The 27437-nt window shown below is 38.8% G+C and overlaps 1 protein-coding gene across 1 annotated transcript in view; it reads left to right on the forward strand.

Moving 5' to 3' along the window:
* The window catches only part of GRIN2A (glutamate ionotropic receptor NMDA type subunit 2A), a 186466-nt gene that overhangs the window by 144095 nt on the left and 14934 nt on the right, over window positions 1–27437 (forward strand). Inside the window, exons 10-11 of the mRNA XM_086472887.1 lie at window positions 5751–5911; window positions 24244–24431. Of these exons, the coding sequence (XP_086329013.1) occupies window positions 5751–5911; window positions 24244–24431 (349 nt within the window). The remainder of the gene's footprint in view (window positions 1–5750; window positions 5912–24243; window positions 24432–27437) is intronic.

The raw sequence follows: 27437 nt of genomic DNA on the forward strand, positions 1-27437 counted from the left end.
AGGACTTCTGTGAGAATTTCACTTTGAGCCATAGACTCTGATAGTTCACTTAAACCCTACTCAGGTTTCACACAAACTGAAAAATAATAAATATGTTTATTTTTCATATTGTTCCAGCTTGACTGAACTTTCTCCTGCTGGAAGTGTACTTCCCAGATCTTTGTACTTGTGAATTTTAATCATCAGTCTTATAAATCAGAAACCTAGCAATTACTTCTTTTTTATTATGTCTGTGTGACTGCTTTGTACTAGTGGTATTGCATGGAGGGATTGAAGCCCATAAGCAAAATTATTGTTGTGATGGATATGCACAAAATACACGAAGGGCATGCTGTTTCCAAGGTTGTGCCCGGTTGCTTTAAAACGAAACTACATATTGACATTAAGAAGTAATATTTAAATAGAGTATAGCACAGGGGAGAACTTCACAGGGGATCTTTCTCAAAGGACAGAAAATAAAAGAAATTGTTATTCAAAAGAAGGCAACAGCTCAGATAGCCTTGTGTCTGGTTTTTTTAAACTGCTTTTTATGACCAGCCTTTGATTGATCGCCTGGAGTATCAAAGTATGAATTGCAAGCATGGCTAGAGGAAAGATAGATAAAAAGAAACAAAAAATCATAGTAGTTTTGTTTTCATTAGTTGTGTTGTCAGAAAACCTTTGAAAGAGTATGAAGACTGTTAAATATACCTCTATTTTAAGATAATATTCTTAGTAAAAGACAGATAAAAGGCATTCTTCTCTTGAGGATTAAAAGAAAAAGGATTTCAGAAATTTCTTTCTCCTGTTTGTGAGAAAGTACAGAGCGTTTTCCTGGGAAGTCTCAGTTTTGGCAGGATTTGGCTCGCACCTGGCACAGCACTAGCAGTCAGGTCTGCTAGTGCACCCTCATCTTCCTCTCTTTACTGGCTGTTTGCCACTCTCACCTCTGGGCTGGGAAAATGTCAGTATTTGTTCAGTAGCTTTTGGCTAATAACTGCCTTATTTTTGTCAGTTTTCTATTCCCTTTGCTAAGCAGGATTTTATTTCTACAAAAAGCAAAATCAAAATAGAAAAATACCATCTGGTTTTGTGTGGTCTGCTGATCATTTATTAGATCTTTTGTTTTCCTTTTCATTTATTTGTTTTCCTTTTACAGTTCTTCAAATTTTGCCTGAAGCATATAGAGATAAATCAGGGGAGCTATGCCTTTTCTGAGTAAATTAAACAAGCCAGAAGTCCCGAAAAGCAATCATCTATTTCAAAACATACTTCTTGTCATACACAGTTTTTGCCTCCTCCACAATCCTGAGGTTTCTTGGATTTTAAAAATCCAAGTAATTAAAGATAATGTATGGGAATATAATCTGATTCATGTTATATTATTTTCCTCCCCTCTTTGCATTGTTGTTAGTAGGAGAACAGTTCAGGAATTTGCAGCAATTTTACTGTTACTCAGTAGAGAACTCTGGCCCTTGCTGCAAGCAAAGCAGACATAGGCAAAGGCCAATGAGAAGGGACAGAAGTATGAGTAAAATTTATTTTAAATTAGTAATATCTAGAAGTTCAGTACATTTTTGAAAAAACTTCTGGGCTGGTAAATCAGTTTAATATTCTTGCCCTCTCCCCTTTTTTCCTCCTGCCACAACTGAAGAGTCAAGCTCTTTTGTCAGTGCTGTGTTGTCAACACAATAAAGTATTCCCAATTAGAGGTACTGGGGTTTCTCAATCGAGCTCCGTATGTGATAGACTACAGAGAATAGAAGCCAGGGAAAAATGCTTCTCTCCCTGAGCAGTTGTCCCTGACCCTCAGTCTGTATCTTCCCATTCAGGCAACATGTTACGCTCTAGCATCTGGTTCACCAGCTTTGGTGAACGCATGATAATGTGCTGTTTACCCTTCTTTGCTTCAAGACCTCCCGATAGTTTCCTCAGCCTTCATAATGTTGCTAATGAATTTCTGAATGCCATGTCATCTATGTGTCACCCAGAAATACATGGCACAGCATGTACTGAATTTACTAGGGGTGGGTGTTCATAAACTCGAATGATTCAGAAAATGAGAAGAAAATTATATTTTGACATTCTTGAGTATGTAAAAGATTTTTTAAAAGCTTTGTGTTCATAAAAAGGTACAGAAAATGAGTCCAAAAGTATCCAGCAAAGCTGGCATTTGTAACACTCATTACTTTTGAGACCATTTATGCCTCTTTCATGTAATGAAAGAGAAACAAGATTACTAAGGGAAAGTAGATAGTAGTGGACAGAATTGTCTTGCAAAGCCTGTGATGCCTCCACACAGTCACATTTTAAGAAATGCCCCGTGTATGTGTGGTCTAGGGGATTCTCTTCAACCTTAGGAAGCCTTAATTATGCCATTTACAGGTTCCTTATTTTTGCAAGATTCACAGTATTCTTGTAACCTTGGCCTTATGGTTTTATGCAGTAAGATGTCACAAGTTCCGTAGTTACTTAGAGATAAGTCTGTGTGAAGACAGAGCAGGCTGAGGTCAAAAGGCCGCATGGATGATGGGGTAGGTAGGGTGACCCTCTTACACCAAACCATCTCTCCACTTCATATTTGACCTTTACAGTGCTTTTTGAGGATTGTCAGGCATGGATACTGACTGCAGTTCAGTAAGTGATGATTATTATGATAGTCTTCGAATTACTAAGAACAGTATTTTTCAAAGATCAGAAATCAGATTGTCAGTGGTTTCCATCTGGTCAACGAAGAAAGGAGAGAGTTCAAATATGGGTGTTTTTCTATCACTCCAAACCAGATATCACTCCTGTTAAAATCCGTGTTAGGGAGGGAGAATATTTACTATTTTCTACTATTTTAGTAATGTTTTCCACGATTCCTTAAAATTCTCCAGAACAGTAACAAACAACTGCTCTGAATACCAGCCTTTTCAGGCAAGCACGCAAATCTTCAGATTAACTCTGTATTTAATGTTTGTGAAAGATCACTTTACTGGATTAATGCACTTGTCAGTTATATTAAGACATATACGTAAAGCAAAATAAAAGCAAAAGACTGGAGTTTTGTTGCAATGTGCCACAGTTCTAGCAGCTGGCAGAGCTTGGGGAAACAAGAATGAATCAGTTAATCTTCTGAATAACAGTAGATATCTCCGCAATTATGATTCAGGTGGTCGGCTTGTGCATCCAATTTAGGGATTTTATTACTGCTTTCAAAAAATTAGCATTTCAGAAAATGTCTAGGAAGAAAATTGCTTCCTAGCATTCATGATATATTTTATTTCCCATCATGGGCCTTCAGGGAAAATGAGGGCACGTAGAGCCTTGATCCTTTTTTCTTTATTGTCTCATGCCTGCCACGTAGATCTTTGCTGCAATCACAGAGCCTGTGTGCTTCTCCAGAACATGTCAGTTCACAGAATATAAGTTTAAAATTGTTGATGAGAACTTTATACACCTTAGATGTGAGTGCACTGTTAGTAAAAAGATTTTAGACCCTTTCTTTCTTCTTTACAAGTAGTCTATGAGCAGGCAGTAGTAGCAATCATTTAAAAAAAAAAAGTCATCTTGTGACTGTTAAAATTCGTTGGTTGGGTGTCTTGTGCCCAGAAATTCCAGTCTGTGGATGGTGTTTGGAACTATTCATCTGCTTGTTGTCCCTGTGATCTTTGAATGAACTTTAGTACTTCTTATTAGTCTCTGCTCTCCTGCAGAGATACTTTTGTGTTCCATGAATGTTCAGTTTGGGACAGATAGGTACCTCAGTTCCTTCAACTGTTCCTATGGGAGGAAACTCCTCCCAACAACTTAAGCACTATATGAATATTCTTGAAAACAGACTATTCAGAACCAACCTCCATTTCTAAATTACCAGGATACTCCACTATAATCTCCCTCTTCCCCCAATTCCCCTGCCATACCCCAGGATTAGGAATTGAGTTTGCACAGTGCTCACCACAGCTGAATTTCCAAAAAGTGCCATCTGTATGAGCAGCAGCAATTTTTACAGGTCTTGAAACTGACGTCGTTTCTAATTTTTTTCCCAGTTCTATAGACTGGCAAATTTGATACAGATATTAGGGGATATTGAAAGCCATCTCACTACTTTGGGGAGTCATTACCTGTAGATTTAAATAAATAGCAAGCTACAGCTATATCAGTAGAATCTCTGGATGAGTATTTAAGAACAGGGTTTCTTTCAGTGCTGCATAATAAACTCAAAACAGGAGACAGCAAATATAGACTAAGAACCATGACTAGTATACAGTGTAATTTTAGTGCATGGGTCAATTAGTATGTGTAAAGTAGTAGCAAAGTAATAATTTAAACAGTAAAGCTGTGAAAAGAGAAAATGAGAAAAGTAAGACATCTGTTAGCTAAATGAATAGGGAAAAATGGAGTTCATTCCTTTATGCTTTGTCAAATTATGCTTAGTTAAAATGAAGCATTTAATTGTAGTTCTGTAACATGAAAATATTGTTGCAGCAATAATTTCACAGTCAAGGTTTGATGGAATTGAAAATACACCCGGTTTTTGTATAAGCCTATTTGTATTCTCTTTGCAAATTGGCACTGGATCCTGGGAATTCCTGATGCCCTGAGACCAAACTTTAAAAAGACTAGTATTTCATATGTAGCCCAAAGGAAGTAGCAGCTGTATAAATATTAGCTGTCTCTTGCAGCACAGGGTGTATAGATTGCTCTTCTAACTTCAACAGTAAAAACAGTGCGCATTTTACCATGGAATTTATGGGTGACTGCTTTTATCAATGCTCAATTGAATTTCCTCATTAGCCAATAGTTCCTCTAATTTGAGTGGCGTTTTCCATTTGTTTCTTAAAGAGACATTTTAACTTAATCCTAAAAGTGTCACTTGGTATTGAAAGGGAGATATTGAAAAGGCACATGGAAAATTTTCAGGTCTGTTAGCAAAAGTTTATGTGAGATTATCTGAATGATTTCCAAACTGAAACCTGAGTGTGCCCTGAGCTAGTGCTATTCCTTTGCAGATATTCCCTCGTTTGTTTGTCTGTGCTGATGCAATAGTGATATAGAGGGTAAAGTTGTAGAGTAAACCTATATGCCCTCAAGCAAAATGATTTATAAATTGTAGGAGTAAATAGGGACTAGGATTGTAGGTGTGAGAGCTCCAGAAGCCCTTTTCGCGTCAAGTGGTGTAGCTGCTGAGCCCCTGGGAAAGATGCAGGAACTTTTATTTCCCTTGAATCATGGCAGTGGAAGCAAAGCCAGCCCTCGCCCTGTCACTCCCTGCACACAAGCTTCCTGCAGTCCCCTGCACCCCTCCGGGAGCAAAGCGTTGACTCGCATTCGTGTTGTGCAAATGATCCTTTTGCCTTCTTTGTGTGGGGACCCACAGGGTCTCAGCTGAGACAGAAGTGTGAAATGACTGTCAACAAAATACTGGTTTCTTTTGGTTGCTGTTTACCAGTGTGTCTGCTTGTAGTTTGGGTTCTCTAGGGAGATGTTGGTAGATGAGGAACACCTTCCAGTATGTCTTTGCTCCAGTTTCTGCTGTCCTGAAGTAATACAATGCATGGGAGCAAGTCACTTTAGAGTGGCAAAATTGAGCTGTTTTTACTTTGAATGTAGATGTTTCTGTAAGTTCAGTCAGTGTGAAGACACAGTTTCTGATATAATAGAGCTGAATTAACCCACACCATTTGCCTAGAAGAAATCTGAGGCAGCTTATACAACTTCTGTTTATTTCAACCTGGAATTGCCCTTCTTCATGCCTGAAACATTTTGCTTTTCCCTTTTCTCTCTAGTTTCAAAGACCATATGATTATTCACCTCCTTTTCGATTTGGAACAGTCCCAAATGGAAGCACAGAGAGGAATATCAGAAACAACTACCCCGATATGCACCTTTACATGACGAAGTATAATCAGAAAGGAGTTGAAGATGCCTTGGTCAGCTTGAAAACTGGGTATGTTTTTTTCCATGGATTGTAAAGAATACTGTAATATTGCAGAAACTGAGAAATATTGATCTGTGCTTACTGTAATACAGAACAGACTGATGTCAGGCATGCTATGTGGTATATGGCTCTTTTTTTTTTCCAACAGCACTGTACAGATATCAGGAAGGAAAATGATTGCCTGTGATTCATATAACTATTTTAAAATTGCATGGAAGCTTCAATGTCCTGTGTAAAATAGATTTAAAAGGCAGAATTAGTATTTCTCAAATTTAAAGAGAGATGATACAGATGACCTGGATTTGGGTGAGGGCTCAACACAGAACATGGTGTTTTGTACAGTCCCTTGTTATCTTTGCAAAACTCTCTCTCATAGGCATGTGCTTTCGCAGGGTGAATTTCTGACAAAGCTTGTTTGTCAGGCCAGTGTCAACTGCTTGATATTTCTTTTCAACTTCCCATCCCTTGGTATGCTTTTAGGTCCACTCTTACATTTTCTTCCCTCCCCTAATTAGCATGGCCCTGTACATTTACTGTCACATCTGAAGTATTGACTTTGATCTTCGTAAAATCTGTTGAGATGAGGTAGTTTAGTACTACCTAATCCTGCTTCTGGCAATCTTGGTAAATATTCTGGCAATTATTCTTGTCCTTGCTTCTTAAGATCCAAGATTTACACCTGAGTGCCATCCATCCTCTCCTCTCTCTGAAGTAGCCGATTCTGCCTGGTTGGACAAAGAGACTAAATTTTCATTCTTGATCCTTAAAAGTTGTGAGAGTGACTCACTACTTGTATCAGTATTCATCTGAGTGACTGGAATGTGTTAGCTCTAGTAATCTTTTCTAAACATATAAGCTTAATAATAGAGTGTGGGTTTTTGTTAATAATCATAATTTATCAATATGGTTTGTTTTGTTTTGAAGTGAGAAGACTAAGTTACCCATAGTGGGTTTAAGTACATCTACTCTAGTGGCTGTTTCAAGGCATATCTCTCCTGCTGTTGTTTATAGTCAACACAGGACCCATTTCGTCCTATACTAAATAAAGCCGTTACTTTTGGTCCTTTTTTGGGAACTTGTCTTTTTAATTTTTACTCACCTTCTCCCAAACATGTAGGGGATTGCAACATATTTGTTCTGCAAAACCCCCTGAAGTCCCCAAATCTTTCCTTAGAGGGCAGGTTCCCTTCTTTAAAAAGTTATCCTTCCTACCGTTGCCGCATTTGCTGTCTCCATGTTGCTGTCTGGACTGCCTCTGTCTTCATTTCTCAAGGCATTCTCAGCTGGCATTTCTCAAGCATGGTTTGTCCCATCCTAAGCTAGACATGTAGCATAACGTGAGATGAACCTTACCTAAGGTCTTCCAAACTGGAGGCAGAGCTCCTGCTCCAACCAAGCCTGTGCATATATCCTAGGTGACAGCTAAATTATGCATTACAGATAGTTCAGATGAATGCCACCATTCCTGCTGTGAATCCTTTAAAGGAGAAGCTATCCTTAATTTCAGCCATTGCTAGAGCTTGTTGAGTTGGATGGATAGTTTGTTTAGGGGAGGTGTATTCCTTGTACTTTTCACCAACCATTTGTGCTACTGAAAGCCCTGAAAAATTGCTAATAGCTTTAAAATCAGGCCACGTGTCAGACGCTTAAGCATGAAAAGGGGGGGGGTGTGTGTGTGTGTACCTGACTGCAGGGGAGTTCAGGACATTCACTAAAACTCAGGCTGGCTGCTCTTGTGCCAGCTGCTGCTCTTCCTCAAGCTTTAGTCCTTTTGACAGCATAAGCTATTCATTTTTTATAGATTTTTTTCCCCAGTGGAGTTTCTTTCCTCTTCTAAGTAATTTCTCAGTGCGGGCACCCCCAGGTGTCTACCTTGCTCCCCTTGACTGACATTTCTGTAGCAGATGGTGCAAAATCAGCTGCCATGTACCATGTTTTCTGGATCAATATAAGTAGCTGTATATAGATAAGTACACCCAGCTACACTCCTTAGTATTTTGTCTGCTGGCACCTACAGAAGAATTAGACAGCATGCTATCAGCTGCTGAAGTTTCCCACAATAGAAGTGTCACTTTGCGTTTGCTTATGCCACAGGTTTGGGCATTCCAGCAGGATAGTAGTGTCAAGTGGGCCTTCAGTTTCTGCAGAGCAAGAGCTGTGCAGAGACCCAAGCAGTGCGGTAACTGTGGGCACTAAACTCAGTTACGGATCAGGCAGCTCGATTGTGCCTTCTTTTTGCCTCAGAGTGAGTTCTCTCTGGAAAGGTGATTTCATTTAGGTGACCAAACAGATCAGGCGCTCTCATCCTCACCTTTCACATGCACCTTGAGGCAACCCAGATTCTCCTTCTTGCCGTTGTTTGGTGAGGATGTGATGTGGTTGCTGTGGCTGACGCCTCAGGGGTCTCTGGAGCTAAGTGTCCTGAGTGAAAGAGATGAGACTGTATAATATGGGACTGCAATAACTTACGTTCTCTGTAGGGAGGAGAATAGAAAAGCATGAATGGGTATTTGGTAGTGTACTACAATCGTCTGCCTCTTCTTTTTCTCCAGACTCATATTCAAAACCATAATTTTTCACTTTTTCTACCAAATTTTCTGTTCTGTTCCTCAGTATACTAATTTTTTATATACCCACACTGTATCTTCTTCCGTTCTCCCTCATGTATTTTTGACCAGATTGTTTCTCTCTTCCATGTAAAGACTCCCCTTTTATCCTTATCTTGCTTTCATGCTCCCTACTTCTCTTGATCTCATGCTTTTTAATACATCTTGCCCCGTGGAGCCTATGTTGCTACTTCGCTTTTGAGAATGACCTGTCTCTCCTTCCTCAAACTGCTTCTGCTTCCGAGTAAATACATAATTTCTGTTTTCCTCTTCAGTATATATGAGCTCTGCTTACTTTATTACAACTATTTTGTCTGTTTTCATCTTCATCTCTTGTCAAAGCTGTTCCCGTTCTTTCATCTTTTTTCTTTTTTTTCATCCTCATCACTGGCAGCATACAGCAAGCAATTTTTCTTACGTATGGTAAAGCTTGCTGCTTCTGCACAGCTTTTTGAAGAGGAACTACCGGGTAATTGTAAAGTCATAGAGTATAGACCTGAGGAGGACTTGTAAAGGTTAGTTGATAACTGCTGCTGTGAGTTAAAATAAATAGTACCTGTGTTATTCCTGAAGAATGTTTGTATAACCTATATGTATTTCAAATCTCACTTTTAAAACTACTTTTGCTTAATTGAAGACATAAAATGTAGTCCCCTTTAATTCCTTATATATAGTGTTTGATTCTAATTTTAAAGTGGAACAAAATACCAGCCATTGGGCAGTACTTAATGACTGAATAATGCTACACATGTGGCATCTGATCTAAATAGAATTAAACTATCAAGTAGTCTCTTGTCACAGTACAGTCTGGATTTGCTGTATCTCAAGGAGAAAGCAGGAAGGAGACAAACATAAAGCTTCAGATGCACAGATTTCTCTGATTTCTTTTTTGTTGGAGACATGCTATGTCCCTTTCCTCATTCTGAAAACAAATTAAAAACCAGAGTGTTTTATCTTGCTTTCTCTCAAGAACTGAAAAATCAGCTGCTTCAGTCCAGTCGCTAGCGTGGCCAGGAAAAACCTCAGGGGCAGAAATACAGATAGAAATGTGTATAAAATAAATGATGTTCCTGCCTTTATTTCCTGATCTGGTGTAGGGGTTAGGTAGGTCTTGTGTTGGAGTGTTGATGTACATGCAGAGATGAGTGTGCACCCATCTGTGTCTGGGAATCCTTGAACAAAATACCCAGCCCCTTTCTGCTTTCATCTTTGAGAGGTGAAGCTAAGACTGTTTCAAAAATTAACTTATCAGGAAAGCATCTGCATTTGTTTGTTTTGGTTTGTTGTTTGGTGTTGTTTTTTTCAATTAGAACAAACAACTTCACAACATGGGCAATAGGCATGGACCTATCTTGTTCAATTAGCATTGAAAATGTTTAAGATCGTTCTAGAAAGGAATCGGCTGGGAAATACTGCAAATCAAAATGGAAATGAGGTTTTTGCTTTAGACTGACATTGACATTATAGCTACTCCTTCAGGTGAATCCCCATGGCAGGTGTTCATTGCAGCTTACTTGTGAAGGCTTGTTGCAATCAATGGAGAAGGCAAATTTATCAGCTATATTGGCATTCCCCTTTGATAAGAAACCAACTTTTGTTTCTGAAAATACTGTTTAAAAGGCTGTAAAGTCTCACTAATATCTACCTCTTGTCCATAGTGTCTTATTTCTGAGATTCACAGATACAGGTCTCACAAAGCTGCTGAAACACCATTTGAACAACAGCAGAACTTTCTGTATTTATTAATTACAGTATCAGTTTGCAACCAGGCCTGTTAAAAGGGAGCAGAATTCATGCATCTTGTTATTGAAGTGCTACTTAATATTTTTCAAAAAGGCAAAATATTATCCCTCCTTCAATAATATTTAGTACTGAAAGTAATCACGATCTTACAAGCTTGACAAAAAACCTACCAGTGTTTTTCCTTAAATTTCGTACGTATAAGGGGTCAACTGAACTACACGTGCTGTGCTACCTGCAGAGCTTCAGACTGCTCTTTAGGCAGGGCTGAGCAGCTCAGGAACTCTCCAGAGTTTTTTGTTCCTTTTCCTTAATGAAATCAGAAATGGCAGTTATTTTCCTAAGCATTATTCAGAAGAGTAAAGTCTGTAACATATTAGCTAATGTGTTCTTGGTGGGTAAAGTCCAGCTCTGTTAGAGCCATGGTGGCTCCTCTGTGTTCTTTAGATGTTTATTGATCAAATAAAGTTCTAAAAATGCATCACAAGCATTTCTGTCTATGCTGCATTTACTTAATCTACATTTCTAGAACCCTGCATACCAGAGAGGCAGATCCTATTGATTTTGCTTCTTGAAAAGAGAGTAAGTCTTCAAATAGGAAGTAGTTAATTATTATGTTAGGTTTACAGTGGCTGTTTAGATTGGCTTGCTTCTGTTTGCCTCGCTGTATTTTTCCAGAAGAGGTTATAGTTAAAGAATACTATCTTTTTGCAAGCAAGACAACCTCACCTGTTGTTGTTCTTTGCTGTGGGTTGTAGCAGCTCATAGCTGTTGAGTTTGCATGTGGCGTTTCTCTGTGTATGAGTATTCTGCTGCTGTAAAACTGTCAAGAGGAGAAAATACATTGGCAATAAACTGGAAGTGCGTTTCATGTTCTCACCTTTGCCCCAGCACATCTACACTGGAATATTGTCTGGGATTTAACTGCTGATGGCTGAAATGATAAAATTTAATTGTGAGAGTCTTTTCTTACTATAGAGGTAAAATGGGAAACTTTCACTTGCCTATTGCCCATCACTGTTCAATCCATTTCATTTTTTCTTCACTTCCTTAGTTTTCCTGGATATGAGGACTGCAGCTGAGTATCATGCAGTGTATGTCTTGTTTCAAGAAAAGACATGATCTAACAGATGCTGTGCTATGGCAGCACATTGATGTGAGGACTTTATTTCAGTTTCACTGCAGAAAGCTGAGAATATAACTTGTTTCAAGGAAACTGCCGTAATGAATCCCTTGTGTTCCGCAGGCAGGCAGTCTCTTGTGCAGCTGCAGACCCCCTTCGCTGTTGTGAGCCGTTTTCAGTTTTTATTCACAGCCACAGCTGTGCCTGTATATTCAGGGATTTGATGCTGAAGTTTACTTGGGACTCCATCTGTCTTCCTGTTAAAGATTGCTATGCTTGGTAGTTTATACGCATCAAGTTTAATGCCTTATTCCCTCGTCGTCTGTGGCACACTGGCGGAAATATGAAGCTACTTGGAAAGAGTGCCGTGGTGATAGTGTTTCTGTACTGCCGGAGCGTCGGCAGGTCTGGCCTCAGGTGCAGTGGGTTATCAGATTTGAGCTGTACCCTGGGAAGATGCTATTGGCCTGCAGGCATGTCCTGAGCTGCTAGTCGCTTTGATAGGAACATGCGATGATTCTATTCCTCAGCATTTTTTGATGATAAATTGTCCTGGTTTCAGCTGGGGTAATTTTCTTCCTAGTAGCTGGTACAGTGCTGCGTTTCAGATTTAGCGTGCGAATAACGCTGATAACACACCGATGTTTCAGTTGTTGCTAAGCAGCGCTTATCTTAAGTTAAGGATTTTCCAGTTTCCCACGCTCTGCCAGCCAGCAGGTGCGCAAGGAGCTGGGAGGGAGCATGGCCAGGACAGCTGACCTGAACTCGCCAAAGGGATATTCTACGCCATAGGGTGTCATGTCCAGTATATAAACTGGGAGAGTTGACCGAGGGGGCGGATCAGTGCTTGGGGACTGTCTGGGCATCAGCCAGCGGGTGGTGAGCAGTTGCACTGTGCATCACTTGGCTTTTCTTGGGTTCTATTTCTCTTTTTTTTTTGTTATATTCCTTTTCATTATTATTGTTGTTAAATTTCTTGGTTCTATTTTTATTTTATTTTCGTTATTAAACCATTCTTTTCTCAACCCAAGAGTTTTACTTCTTTTTTTTAATTCTCCTCCCCATCCCACCGGGAGGGGAGTGAGTGAGCGAGCAAGCGGCTGCGTGGTGCTTTCTTGCTGTCTGAGGCTAAACCACAACACAAATAATGCTAGAAGAAACATCTGAAAGTATCTAACTGAACAGTGTGAATGGCATGAGGAGTTGTTTCCTCCCTGCAAGCACATTGTCCCGTGTGAAGACAATGTGATTATTAATAGGGTTTTTAGAATCCAATGATACTAAGCAGAGAAAGTGCAAGAGAAGCCCCTAGAAGGCTCTGATGTCCTTTTAACCCTCACTCTCTAAGTTTATTGGCCTGAATTGGATTTTTGTGGTGCTTACAGTGCTTATAAATTGTATCCAATTCACAGCTTTACACACTCTGTGATTTGCTGAACAGATTCAAACTGGTCAGAGGCTGTGCTGGCAGCTTCTATAGTGTGGCACAGGCATAACCAGGAGGCAAACATCTCCGTTTCTGTCAGCTGGAACACAATTCAGATTGTGCCCAGCAGGTCCTTCTGTTAATTAGGTCTGTCAATTAAAGTGGTGGTGTGCCTAAAGTGAAAAACAAAACAAACTTGTCTTTTAGGCAGCCAGCTGACATCTCCACTTGGATGCAAAATCAATTTCAATAGTTTTTTTTGCAGTGTTTTCAGTTTATATTTACGGAAAAATTGTCATAAAAATTTTAATCAAAGGAACTACTTTCTAGTTTTTATTCTTTCTGTGGTTCATACCTTTTCACCCAAAAAGAGGAGGGAAAGCTGTGAGAGAAATTACCTGTTGGAGAGAAAAATTATGTATTTTAATTTTTCATAAAAAAGCACAAGTTCTTCATCATTCTTGTGGGCAGACAATAACAGCTTGCAACAGGAACTCAAAGAAATGTTCAGCAGACATAAATTTTTAAACTTTTAATCTAGTGGCTCTATATTTTTGACTGTTGCTGATTGACAACACCTTACAGCATTTGTAATTGAAAATACTCAGTCTTTTAGACTTTTAATGTCACAGTACATATAGCAATTCTTTTACCAAATTTTTAAGAAATTGCCAGAGTTGGTTGACTCTGAAGTGTGTTTGAGGGAGAAAGGGAAAGGTCGGCAGGCAGCATGAGATATCTGTAGTCTATAATAATTTATTGCTTGCAACCCTCCTGGATGCCTGTCACGATACATTAAAAAAGAAACTGTGCTGGAGACAGCTTTAGCACAAGCACTACTTTGTGCAACTGAATGTTAAAATAATGTATCAAATCCTTAATATCCAGCTATCATTCTAAGAACATGATGTTTTCCTGCTTTCTCGTGGCCTACTCGTCAAAGCTCTCTATTCTGAGCCTGCTTGGGTTTTGTGTTTTTCACAAGCTTCAAAAACAGGATTAAAAAATCAAATAAAGTAACTGAAATGACCAGTTTTTGGGTGGGTGATCCTTGCTGCAGTCACACTTTTAAGATGTCGCTGAAACAGCAGCCTGTAGTTGAACTATGTACCGATCTTAATGAAGAAGGAATGATGTTCTCCTCTTTCAAGTTTGAAACCCTTAAAGATCTTTAGGGATACTCAAAATTCACCAGTTTAAACGACTGAATCTGAAACTTGTTTATTCACATGTGACTTGAAAAATATTTTCCTGAGTCTGCATCTGCTGTTACTACCACAAAATTTATGATTTAAGATAGGACTTAGCCTGCTTTTTTTTTTTGTTTTTTTTAAAGGAATGTACTGAGTGATGAATCCAATTTGTATCTCTAAATGTTGTTTCATTAAGGAGAAATGTGTAAGAGAATTACTGTCCATATTTTCATCAGATCTATAGTATATTAATTTAAAATATTTTTGTCAGACCCTGAAAGGGAAAATTATTGGGCCAGGTGATCATTCCTTTAAGGGGGTGGTAAATCAAAAATGTAAATGTGTGACATAAGATGAGAAATTAGTATTTCAGATAATGAAATATGACCATTGTCAATGGTACTTACAATTAATGGCCAGGAACATAAAATAGCTTAGAGGACTGATTTAACTAGCTCCTGGATTGCTCTACTGCCGTACAAAGGCACCCACCAGACCATTTTTCTGGATATAATCTTTAGCCATTTTTGGAGGCTGATGCTTAGAAGCATCCTTTTCTGCAGCTGGTCTGAAAGACAAAATAAAAATTTCAGTAGAGCTCTGAGACAGGACCATGGGAAGTGCTTAGAAAAAAGCTGAACTTTAATTTTCTCAGTCAAATGCAATATGAAACCGAGCTGGACCACATCTGAAGCACTGATGAGTTCAGGCCACTTTTGCCATAAATCGTATATGGAGTATCACATTTTATGCCTGCATACTCTCTGCCTCATAGCTGGAGTGGAAATAGAGATGGAAAATACTTTCAGAAATTGTTATTCTGTAGTACTCTTTGGTGCTGAGAAGCTGAAATAATCACAACTGTAGACCACTTAAGTTTTTTTTTTTGTTTAAGTAAAAGTAAACATCAGTTGATCTCTCCTCTTTGCTCTCTCCTCTCTCTCTTAGTGTCTCTCTCTCTGTCTTTTCCCTGTTGGGCAGCAGACCTTTGTAAAGTTCACTAGTGATTGATAGAATATTGCGTTTGTGGAGTTAAATTGGCATAGTTACATTCTGGAGATCAGGTGTTGTGAATACCAAAATTAAAACAAGGTCAGCAAGAAGCTGAAAGAATTGGTGAAAGGTGAATAATTTAGCAGCTGTTCAACACGATGGGGTTCAGTACAGCCTGTGGCTCATGAAATGTCCATTCATCTGAAGCCAAGAAGGTATGTTCAGGGACAACAACATCCACACGTGCGTTGTTTCTTTTCTGCCTCCTTAAGCATCTATTCTTTGCTAGTGTCATAGATTACTAGGACCTAAGTCTAAGCCAGTGAGGATCTACTGCAGGTGTATGGGAATTCCTAACCATATGTACCTCTGGGGAAACTTGTAAGTCAAACAGCACTGAAGGAAGATCCAAAACTACCTGGGAGAGCAAGATGTTTGCCATACTCCAGAATGTCTATTTATCTCCATCAATTTTGACAGTAAGTACTAAATTACTGTACAAATACAAATACGCTTTCCTTAAAACCATCCAAAGGAGCTAATAATGTGAGTAGTGATTGTCTTCCTGACATTCTATAAAAAAGAAATCTCTGCTAAACATTTTTTTGGCCCAGTCAGTATTTTCTCTTCTGGTTGACTGGGTTCAGGCAACTTCTGCAATCAATAGTTTCATTTAGTTTGGCATCAGATGGCTGGGGTAACTTAATTTCAATTTACAACATGATGCTTTCTTTTGGACTTCAATCTAATCTTTGTTTCACTGTTAATTCTAATATTCATTTTGGTGTTGCACTCTGAGGGGAACAGCTTTCAATTGGTGTTGCATCTGTAGTTACCCAAGCTAGAAATTGGAAAGCAGGTTTGCAACTGTGCAACTGCTATTTGTGCTGAAATACTGCAAAGACAGGAAAACATTTAAGTTTGCTGTTCCGTCTAGGCGCATTTTTCAGAGGATCTGTTCACTAAAGTATCTGTTCTGAAATCTAATAGCTTAAAAGAAATGTATGCCTGAGTTGCATAGCTTTACTGCTTTTACCGCTGGTGTTACTGCTAAAGCGAGCAGAGTGCAGGTTTTGGACTACAAAGTGCCACCAAGCTGGCAGCACAGACATAAAGACTTCCTACGACATTTCCATTTGTGTCAGGACTTCCTGGCATTAGTCTTTCTGATGGCTGATCCCTGTTTCCCCATCACTTGCCATCCTTTCAGGAAATGAAGTTATTCTCGCATTCTTCTATTGCTTCCACGTGTGTTAAAAAGTCTAAATAAATAACAGACTGTGTAGACGTTAATGTGCTGTTTCAGGGGACTTGCTGGGGGAGGTTGGCTCTTGGCAGGCTTTGACGAACAAGCAAATACAAATATTGGCGTTTAGAGGGTTATTGGGATCTATGAAGGCAGTGTTTGAAATGTCTGGGGAAGCTCATACCTCAATAGTTTCAAGTTGGCTATAAACAGAGGCAGACATCATCATGCCCTTTTAAGCTGGGTCACATTTTCAGGAATTTCTTCACAGCCATAAGATAAATGTGCTGGGGTGTTTGTTTTTGGTTTGGTTGGTTTTTTGTTTTGGTTGGTTGGTTGTGGGTTGTGGGTTTTTTTTTTTTTTGGGTTTGGTTGGGTTTTTTTTTTGTTATGTGGGGTTTTTTTTTAAGAAGAAAAGCCTGTCTCTCCTATTCAGCTGATCCATAGCAACTTGCTTCTAAGAAAAAACCTGGTTTATAGTAATTTATGTCTAATTCCTTTACTCAGTACCTGTGTCTGTATTACCATTTTTTTAGGTAATGCACTTACCTATCTAATGTCTTTAAATACTATAAAGTACCTGGAAATAAAATGAACAGGCCAAAGTATCTATATCCCATCTAACTCCTCTTCTTTTGAGAAGAAGCTATTCTAAGTTTTAGTATTCATTTGATTTGGGGATGAGATCAGGTGCTTGGTGAACTGTGCTGAATTTATCCTTCATTATGCTATTGTAACTGGGACAAAACCTTTAATCTAAAAATATATTCTCCCTACTCGACTTTTCAAATTTTGTGTTTTGATAAACTGACGCTTTGCAAGTACTTCATGGCTTGGCTTCTGAGACTTGAAGTGGGACACTATTCCACTGTATAAATTAATCATAAAGGTACACAAAATTTTCCATTATTTTGTTGCTAAGGGAAATGTTACAGGGACTGGGAAGGTGGGTGGACAGAGGGGTGTTGAATGGGAGCTGCTGTGAGTGAGGAGGGTGGATATGCCTGTTGGGGTAACCACAGCCAAGTCATGGCAGGAAGGTTCACAGCAGCTCTTCTGGCAGCCTGAGACTGCGCTGCCGGGTGAGGTGAAGCCTCCACAATCTGTCACAATGGAGTTAGTGTCTGTCAGAGTTTACTCTTTTGAATTTTGGGTCTACATTTCCTGTGTGAAGATCGAAGTGAGGACAGTGCTGGAAGAAAAGCTAAAACCTTATTCCCTGCTAATGAGTTCAGCATTTAACTGGGTTAAATTGCTAACCTGCGTTGTTGCAGGGGGTGGTTGTTAAACTTTCCCCTAATGAATTGGCAATGTCCAGATGTCAAGAAATCCATCCAGTGTAAGTGAACTTAAGATCTGCCTGGAGCTGTTTGAGTATGTGCTAAAAGATAAAAGTCACTGCTGGTGACAATGTGCCAACAGATAACCTGAAATGGATTTTACTCAAAATTGGGTAAAAGAAATCATCGGTCCTTCATGCTAAAGGTTAACTAGCTGCTTCTCTTGCTCCTGCAATATCAAAGTGTCACTTTAGAAGCACTTTCATTGAAGCCTCATCTTCAGAGCAGCCTCCTTTCCCTTTGATTGCTGTGTCATTCCGTAGTGACCTTTTGGCATTAGATCCCCTGGACATGGTTTTAGAGATGCACATATGACGTTGTCTCTGTCATTGTGCACTCTTGACATACTTTCCTTTGTCCCTTCTGTGGATAAAGAAGGGATAAAGTGTAAATTATTAAATTTGTGATACATCTGTAAGCCTGTAATGTAAATCCGTCATATTTTAAAGCCAGTGTTTTTGCAATTGCTGCCTTCCCAGCAATGGTATTGATGATCTCTACAATATATGCTTTGTTTAATCCAACCTTAAGTAGATACCAGTTTTTTGCCTAATATCAAAGTATAAATGCTACTTTAAGGGTCATGCAATATATTTTTAAAAGCAAAAAAGCTGAAAAGTAGTGGGGTTTTTTGCAGGTTGTTTTGAAAATGAGCTGCATCTCTCCAAAACTATGTTTAGGAGACAAAGCTTTAACAGATAAAAGTGTTCTTGATGACAGGGGGTGGGGGTAAGAGGGGAGGGCAAAGGTGGTGTTGAAAGGATTGCTTGAGGATTCACTGACTTGCAGTCTGATATTTGTAATAAGACGGTAATTTCAAATATTGTGCTTTCAAAAGACGCAGCTGGAGCCTTAGTAAACAGGTATGACACTTGCTGTGTAACAATCTTTGTAGTCACTTTTGCATTTATTTACAACCAAATTTGGGTAATAACTCTTAGTTTTTTAAGTCACCTAGGCAAATTTAAAAAAGAGGTCTGCTTTCGTTAACTGTCTTTCCTCAGAATAAAATTTATATAATTTATAAAGGAATAAATATTCTTAAATATGTAATTGACCTTTAATTTTTCAGAAGAAGCCCCAGAAGGTACGTATTTGAGTTAAAAGGTACTCTTCATCAAAAATACTGTGGAAAAGTCATTGCGATGCAGCTGTCTACAGCAAAATGCAGTGCAGGCAAATTGCTGTGATGGTGCACTTCATATATTACATGCATTCTGGTTTTGTGTAAGTCTAATCTGTGTTAGTAATAATACACAGCTTTTGTCTGGCCATGAAAAAGTGCATGTTTGGGGTGTTAGAAAACAAAGAAATAAGAGTGAGGAAAAATTGATCCTGAAGTTACTGTCCTGGCTCAGACAGATGAACACTGCACGGAGTGGCACCCACTTCAGCAAGAAATTAATTCTGCTGTAGGTATTGTATGTTTGGATTTACTGCAGTAGTTGAAAATGGGAAAGTGGCTTCCGTCATGCTCCAGTTTCTCTGATCCTCAATGGAAACACAATATTATTTGTTCCATAGACTCCAGTGCTTGACAGTCAAATAGAAGAGTGTGAATAAACAGGACTGCATTAAAGCATCCCTCTCATTTTCTGAATACTATGACACAGGCCATAGCAGGACACAAAGTGACTGAAAGAGATTGATTTCGAATGTGCTGGATTACTGTTTGTGGCTCCAGATCTACTGAATAGATTGCTGTTTTAGATTTTTCCCTCTTGTTCCATCAAGAAGACAAAATTGCTGAAGCATCGTGTAGTTGGTTAAGGAAGCAAAGTAACATTTTTCAAGTGAGCAATGCTTCTGGTGTTGAGGAAGAAGCTGTGACTAATAAAGGAGCATTTTCCTAATCCTGCTTTTCAGTTTTCATCAAAGGAACTTGATGAAATGTGCCAATAATAAAGATGGGGAAAATTATAGGGAAGTGTTTTCAGCTTTTCTGAAATTACTTTTCTATACCTTTTCCTCTAACTTTAATTTTCTTTACACAGGCATTTTTTGAATGTGTACAGCAACGCTTTAGAGAAGGGGTTTTTGCAATAGCTATTCTGATTTTTCAGTTTTTATACTTGGTGACTCATAAATGTTTAAGTACAAGACTGTCCACATTTGTTTTTCACAGATCTCCTGCTTCAAATTATTGCATTGAGTAATGCTCTTTTGGGTTTTTTTAAGAACTATTCCGTTCATAATTTTATTAACACCTGATGTTCTTCTAGGCTGCATGAGCTAAAATTCTCCCCATCCCCTTTCCTCTTTGTGCTTGCTAGGTAGTGAAGGACGTTTGCCTTTGTAGTCTCTCTGATACAAATATTCCAAAATGTTTATTTTCTCTCCTACCCAGGATTATTGCAGTAGTTCTGAGGAAGTTTACAAACCTGCTGGTTGCTCAGATGAGTCATAATACTGTAGTCCTGTTCCTCTGCATTCAGTGAAGATGCCTGGCGTGTTTGGCTAGTTCATGGCAGTTATAAATCTTCTTGCTTGCTGCATTCCAGTTTCTGTAGTTCTCCTTCATCTTTCTAATAATTCTTAGCAGTTTATTTAAACCTACACAATATGACAAAGCTTTTCGCCCCCTGAAGTGGCTGCATTGAAATGACAAGTTAATTGATTCATTTTTACATGACTAAGGTTTGCAAGAGGCTTTGAGCCTCTCTTGATGTGGGGTGCTGTACTTGGTGCATGCAAGCTGTTTTGCAGTGAGTGTGTAACTTCAGCAGTAGAGTGGTCCGCACTCAGACCAGTACAAAGCTTCTCAGCTGTGTAGCGCAGTTGAATTTTGCTGCCACAGGAACAAAGATCCTGGGCCTTGCCAGTCCATCTGCAGAAAAAGAAGAGAAAGGTGAGCTGGAGCACAGATCCAGGCTTGCCAGGCCTGCCTCGAGAGTGACAAGACAGGGATGGGCTGCTGCCTCCATCAGTCACTGTCGTGCGTGCAGCCTGGCTCTTCCATCAGTTTTGCCAAGCAAAACAGCAGATGTGGCCTTCCCCACATAGACACAGCAGGAAGGAAATTCCTCTGCGGCCCCATAAGCCTGCTGGCCTGCGCAGATGTCACCTCTTCTTCTTCCGGAGCTTAGGCTCGCTGCCATCTTTGCAAACAGCTCGGAAAGGGTCAAAGCTTTGGATTTGCCCAGATTTTGCCGTCTCAGTTTTTGGAAACTTGTATTAAGGAATGTTTAAAGTTGTCTGAAAGTTCTTAAAAATTCAGCGTGTCAGGAAATTCACCTCTTAGTGGTGGAAGAGTTGGGTGCCCTAACATCTGACAGCTTCAGCTGTGGCTTGTTACTCCCTGCCGGTGCTGCAGGGGTACATCATGTTCTGAAGCTTTGCTTTGCAAGGAATAGTACTTCTGTAATCAGCACATGATGAAGAGATAATTAAGCCTTGAGAGGTTACAAGATTTATGTTGGAAATGGAGAAAATATATTCTGAATATGAGTTTGTATTTGTAGACAACCAGACTTTTTCATGGCAGTCAACTTTTTTATTTACAGTTCAGACACTGGGCAGCAACTGATAGCAGAACCTTTCAGCACTCAGCATCAGTCAAGAAAGTACCTGATGTTTTTAAATTGGTTTGCCTAATAAGATTTATTGTGGCCTTATTGAGAAAGCCCTCGAAAGTAAAGCCTTCTGCGTCTTCAGAACATGCTTGCTGTGTGTGTAGCCAGTGCAGCTGATGCCAGACTCTCTGGGAAGCTGGGGAGGTGGGTCCCCAGCGAGTGAGTGAAACTATGCTTGTGCCTTGTCTTTCTGTCCCAGGGTTTTGCCACACTGCTCAGTAACTAAGGAGGCAAGCTGCATATGGAGAGCATGATTTCTGAGGTAGCACAAGGCTTTTGCCCTGGAGTCTTTAGCAAAGACATCTTTTTCCTCTGCATTTCTGTCTGAGTTTGTTTTGACAGAAGAATAGCTGACTCCATATTTTCTCTGTGTTTACCAGCATGTGTTTTATATGCTTACATTGCAAAACTATAAATCCCAGAATAAACAGATGACAAATTCCAGAGTATATTTTAGTGTAGGTTGGCTAGTTGCAGCAGTGTCTGTACCCACAGAGAGGCGCGTTACCCTCCACTTCCTTGCCTGAGCTGAAGGCATCCACTGAGAGAGGAAATATCCTTCCTTCCCCTCAGATAACTGCGGAGGTCTAAAAGCATGAGATTGGATTCTATTGATTATGATAATTGTCTGCCGTAGATCAGAAATGTTAAAAGTGTCTTGACAGCACAGCAAGCAGTTTTCTTTTTTTCCCTTGTGCGCCTACCCAAAGGACGTGGGTTTTTGTTCTTTCTCTCTACACAACCCAAAGATTGTCTCCAAAGTGCTGAGTCACAGCACGTGATTTAGAAAACTGTCTGGTCTTGTGCTGAAGACTGCGGGCTTGGGTGGCACCCCAACACCCTCTTGGCTATTTCCAGTTTAGTTACTCTCAGTGTTAAGTAGCCATATATTATTTCTGGATTGAATTTGTGACGCATCACCTACTAAATGTCTAGGATTTGTTTTCTCTGTGTGAAATTACCCATTTAAAGGAAGGAGAGAGTCAGACTTTTAGCACTGATGGAGCTAAGATGACTTTTAAGCTGAGGTTTGCACCAACAGAGTTTTAGGGAAGAGAGGAAAAACAAAGGAAATTATGGCCCAGCTATTTCTTTTAATGGTTGCATGAGCCACCTGTACATTCTGTGAGTTAACTACTTCACTAAATTCCAATTGGATTATTTGAGCAGTGACTGTTGGGGTACATATCCTTGAAGGGAAGCAATAAAGTACAGTAAGTAGTGACAGGAACTTCACTCTTCACTTTTTCATGACAGCGGACAAAATCCAACAACCTGACTCACTCCTGGTATTTCACTTAGTTTAACATGAGATGGATATGGGTGTTTTTTAGTGCCACATTTTTGCTATCTGATCTAGAGTTCCACAAAAGTTAGGTTTCTGTATGAATCTGTTGATTGAGTATTTAAGAACAAACATTAAATTATGTCATGCATGAAAGTTGTTGGGTTTTTTGTTTTTTTTTCTGTCAGTAGCCAAAATCTGATATGCTCGGGACTTGCTCTGTTCTGTGGATATAAATTAAAGTTTTTATCAACATAAACTGATTTAAGCTAGTGGCAAGTGTGATTCCAAAACTTCAACAGCAACAAAATTCACGACTAGTACATACTGATAGAATATAATTGAAGTTGATGTTCTTCTACCTGTTTGTGCCACAATCAATTTATTTTTGTAATTCCCTTTCCATGAAGACAGGTCCCAACTGTTTATGAGCAATATTTTGCCAGCCTCTGTCATCTGTATCCTGTCAGAAAATTTTGTCAGTGTTCCGCAGTGATGCACTGTGGCTCTTCAAAGGCACAGCAGGCCGTGCCAGCGGTGCCTGGGAGCTGCCATGCCAGTGGGGGTGGCAGGGTGGAGAGTCCTTCCAAACCAAGCTGGAAGCCAATTGAGTAGCTATGTCCTCCCCATTGCTCTGACTCCTATGGGATGGGCAAAGATGTTGAAAAGGGGCAGTGTGTCACTGGGGGACATAACTTTGTTGTAGTGCATCATTTAGGTGGGGATTGGGTTGAGATGATGTTTTTTCCTATTGCCTCTGTATTCTACTAGTCCTGTGCAAGTGGTAGAAAAATTAAAGGTTTGGCTGCAGAAGAGGGCAGCAATACAAAATAAACTTAAGTTCTATCTTTTTCCTTTGAAGATTGCATGTGAATTTCTGTAGATATAAGAATGTCTTTTCTTTGATTGAGATCTACTCAATCGAAAGTTACTGTCCTTCCAAATGGCCTCCTTTTCTCATATATGCACTTTTACTGACTTCATTTGTGAAATATCCATGCACCTTTTTAAGTGATTTTAAAAATTACCCCTGAAGGACACTGCCTCTTTTCCTTTCCTTACTGATTTTGTTTTCCTCTATTTTGTTGTGTTCCCTGTATACCTTAGAGAATAGGATTACCCCATTCTTACATTTCTAGGTAGATGGGCTGAAAGGCTTGAACTTTTCCACAAGAATTTCCTTTATTCCTGCTGTGCTCCAGGTACACAAATAATACATTTGGAACTGCGAATCATAAAGAAATATTTTCTGTAACTTCTAAGCAGGATTTAGATACCTGTATCAGATATGCTCCAATACCTTCCTCTGTCTTATCAAGGACTTAACATCCACCTTCCTTGTTTATTTTTGGAAAGAGACGTAAAGTAAGACTGTGTGTGGAAAACTGGTGAAGTCACATTTTCAGTCTCATTCATTATTTTAAATAAGCAAATTAGTTATTGTTGTTTCAATTCTAAATTCTCTATTGTCATTTGTGTTGTTCTTGGAGATCATTTTGTATCTCAATATACTTATTATCCATTTGAGAGCAAAGATATAAAGATAACAGAACAAGACATTTTGTAGCTTCATTTCTCCTGCTCAGTATTTTTTAACAGCATCCCTTAAAATAGAAATGCAAAACTCTGTGTCCTACTTTCCCCTCACTAAAATAGATGCCTTTTGTTAATTTTAGATACAGCAGAGCAGGGTAAGTATTAACGTTATCAAAGAATCCATATGATATTCAACAGGGGCCTAACATCAAGGACAAAAGAAGTCTTGACAACAGCTGTCCGTGATGAGTTGGTTTGTAAAATGTTTTCTTTTATTTCAGGAAGTTGGATGCTTTCATCTATGATGCAGCAGTGCTGAATTACAAGGCTGGAAGAGATGAAGGCTGCAAACTTGTCACAATAGGGAGTGGATACATCTTTGCCACTACAGGTTATGGAATAGCACTTCAGAAAGGATCACCTTGGAAGAGGCAAATTGATCTCGCCCTCCTTCAGTTTGTTGGAGATGGTAGGGACCAGTCTTTTTTCCTTTCTTTCCTTTATACGTGCACAGTTAATTCAGTTTTAGTAGCTCTGAGCCTTTTACTACTGTTCTTTTACAGTCTTTAAAGAAACAAACAAATACAAAACCAAATGAGTAACAGTATTTCTTGATGCTGAGACAGGAATTCTCTTCCACTCTGTTCTAACGCACCTCACTGCCAAGGATGCTTGCATCTATTTTCAGAAGGTGTTTTCATACACATCACAAAGTAACACTGGCCTCCATGTTAGAGAGCATTTCTAAATTTGTTTATTTTCTTTTTTTAATTTTGCCTTTGAGCAATTCCTAAGGAGTTATCTTTCAGCATGACCGTTTTGCTTTTTAAAAGTGTTTAGCTCAGTTCTGAACCGGTGTGCGTGATCCCTAATCTAGGATGGGTTAATTTAAACTTCTGGTAAAAGAATGTTTATGGAATTGAAGTAGGGTGACTGGTTTTATTGGATTTCAAACAGCTATTTTTCATTCTAACACAAAACCAGAAGAATTGTAGGTCCTCTTGGCACTTCTGCCCTGAAGAAGAAAACTTACTGCGCATCTTTGATATATTTGTAGACAGTGATAATGATTCATTCTCCACATAGGGCTTGAACTACATTTGGGTTGTAGAAAAGTTTCTTTGCCACAGTGAAACTTCAAGCCTTTCAGGTGGGCTTGCAAATAAAAATATGGTGGTTAAAAAAATTTCTGTGTTGCGACTGACTAAAATCCTCCGTCAAATTAGAATATGGTATGTGTTACGTAACCATTTTGATTATTTGTTTAATAGGTGCATGTGTTAACTTTGCATTTCTCTGTCAGTGAAAAAGTGATTTTCTGAAAAAATAAATATGCACTTAAGGTCACCAGTAGCATGCCATTGAGACTAAGAATGGTAAATTCCTGTATAATAGGACAGTTTAAATGGCAAAGTGCAGGATCTTAGCATAGTGGCCTCCTGTTCCATAAAACCCAAGACATTAATTTTCATACTGGAGACACTGACTGTGTTAGTCTTCCAGCAAGTGGATTTTATTCCTATTTTAGTACTAAATGACTGGAAGAGATGTAATCATCATGACCGATGCATTTTATCTCGTGTACATATAGAGATACTAGTGTCAGCTTTATTGATCTGTTGGATTTAGAGAGGCTTATGGAAGAAACATTGCTTACTTCTGCTAAGGAATGAATACACGACCCATAATAGCTAGGTTTCAAGCAATTACATGTTCTTGTTTTAAACAGTTGCAATTAATTGGCTAAAATCTTTGCTTTATTTTTCTATTTGTGACTATTTAGTGATTAGAATATTTTTTCTATTTGTGTCATACTATTAGGAATTTTTAGATGCTGTAATTCTGCCTCGTTTTTAGATGGGGAAGTTGAATCAGGGAAGTTGAATTATTTGTCTCATATTAAAGAAATAAATGCTTCTGTAGTCTGAAGGAGGATCTGAGATGTCTTTCTCAGTGGTGGGCTAGCCCCTCTAGATGTTGCCGGAGGATTGCTGAGAGGTTTTAATTCTTTTTACTTTGCGTTTTCTTCATACTTACTTTCATCATTTTTGATACTTCTCATCCAACAAGAAGAAATTAAATCACAGGGAAAGAAAATAAATGAAATAGAAGGGAAAGCATTTGAAACTATTCAAGAAAAAGCTCATCAAAATACCAAAGGTGCTGCGTTTTTATGCATAACTTTGTCTCTGAATATCAGGGAGAAAACAAAATGGATGATATCAAGAATGACATTGAGGTTGAAATTTCTTTAACTGATTTTTAAATTACATTGCAGGTGAACTGGAACAAAACACCAAGAAATTAAATGTAATGAGTGATTGCCTGGAACTAGCATGACTTGGTTTTGTAATCTTCATCCAACTTCAGTAGTTCGATGAGTAATCTATGAATTTACATAACTCTGTTTTGGTGAATTAGAAGGGATGAACCCAGGTTCAGACCAACATCACTTTTCTGTATCACTAAAAATATCTTTGAAATTATCTAGACTAAAAGCAAGTGTAGTTGGGGGGGAAGTTTCATCTTAAGGTGATGCTCCTGGGAAAGCCTCAGTGGAGTGTGAATGAGGTTTAGTGAATAAGGAAACACAACTGAAGGCAGAAATACTTCTTTCACATGTGTGTAGCCTCTGCAGAATTGATTATTCTCTAAGACTAAGCCTATAAAACAGCAAAGCACCAAGTAGTAATGAATCATTATTCATTATATGTAATAGAACATTCAGCACAGCATGGAATATTTTCAGTGAATGATTATAAATCTAATGAGTTTCATAACTGTAAGGAAAGAAGTCCTAATGAGTTGGACACAATTTCTTGATATGAATGTTATGTTAATAAGAGAGAACCTTTTGGGTGATACTAGATATTTGGATAAGACAAAGTAATTTGTTTAAAGATATATCTGATTGCACCTACAGAAAATGTGATCTCATCTCTCTTTTACGTTTACACAGCACATACAGCCTTTTGAAATGTGTTTTAGAGCTTTCTATTTCCTCTGCATGTGTCTTTCACCTCTGATTTTTTTCTCATTTGCTTTTTCTTTGCTTCTTCTATATCATTCTCCTATCCAAGCCAGTTAACTTACACATCGAAATGAAGTCTTTGCACAGTGGATAGGAGCCTTTTCCCTCTTCCTTGCTGATTTAAAACACCCAATTGAGGGTGTTTAGCCAATTAATTGCAACTGTTTAAAACAAGAACATGTAATTGCTTGAAACCTAGCTATTATGGGTCGTGTATTCATTCCTTAGCAGAAGTAAGCAATGTTTCTTCCATAAGCCTCTCTAATGTATTAATGACTTGGTCATACAGGAGCATCTTCTCATACTTTCCAAGGCATGATGCTTTTTCTGCATTAAAGTCAATGGCTTTGAATCCCCTTTTTTATCTTGTTGGCACTGGAAAAAAATTAAGGTAAATACAGTGGGATGTAGGATGATCTCCAGAGGTCCCTTCCAACTCCTACC

This window comes from Leptosomus discolor, chromosome 14 (genome assembly GCF_034619465.1).
Source record: "Leptosomus discolor isolate bLepDis1 chromosome 14, bLepDis1.hap2, whole genome shotgun sequence".
Taxonomy (NCBI): Eukaryota; Metazoa; Chordata; class Aves; order Leptosomiformes; family Leptosomidae; genus Leptosomus; species Leptosomus discolor.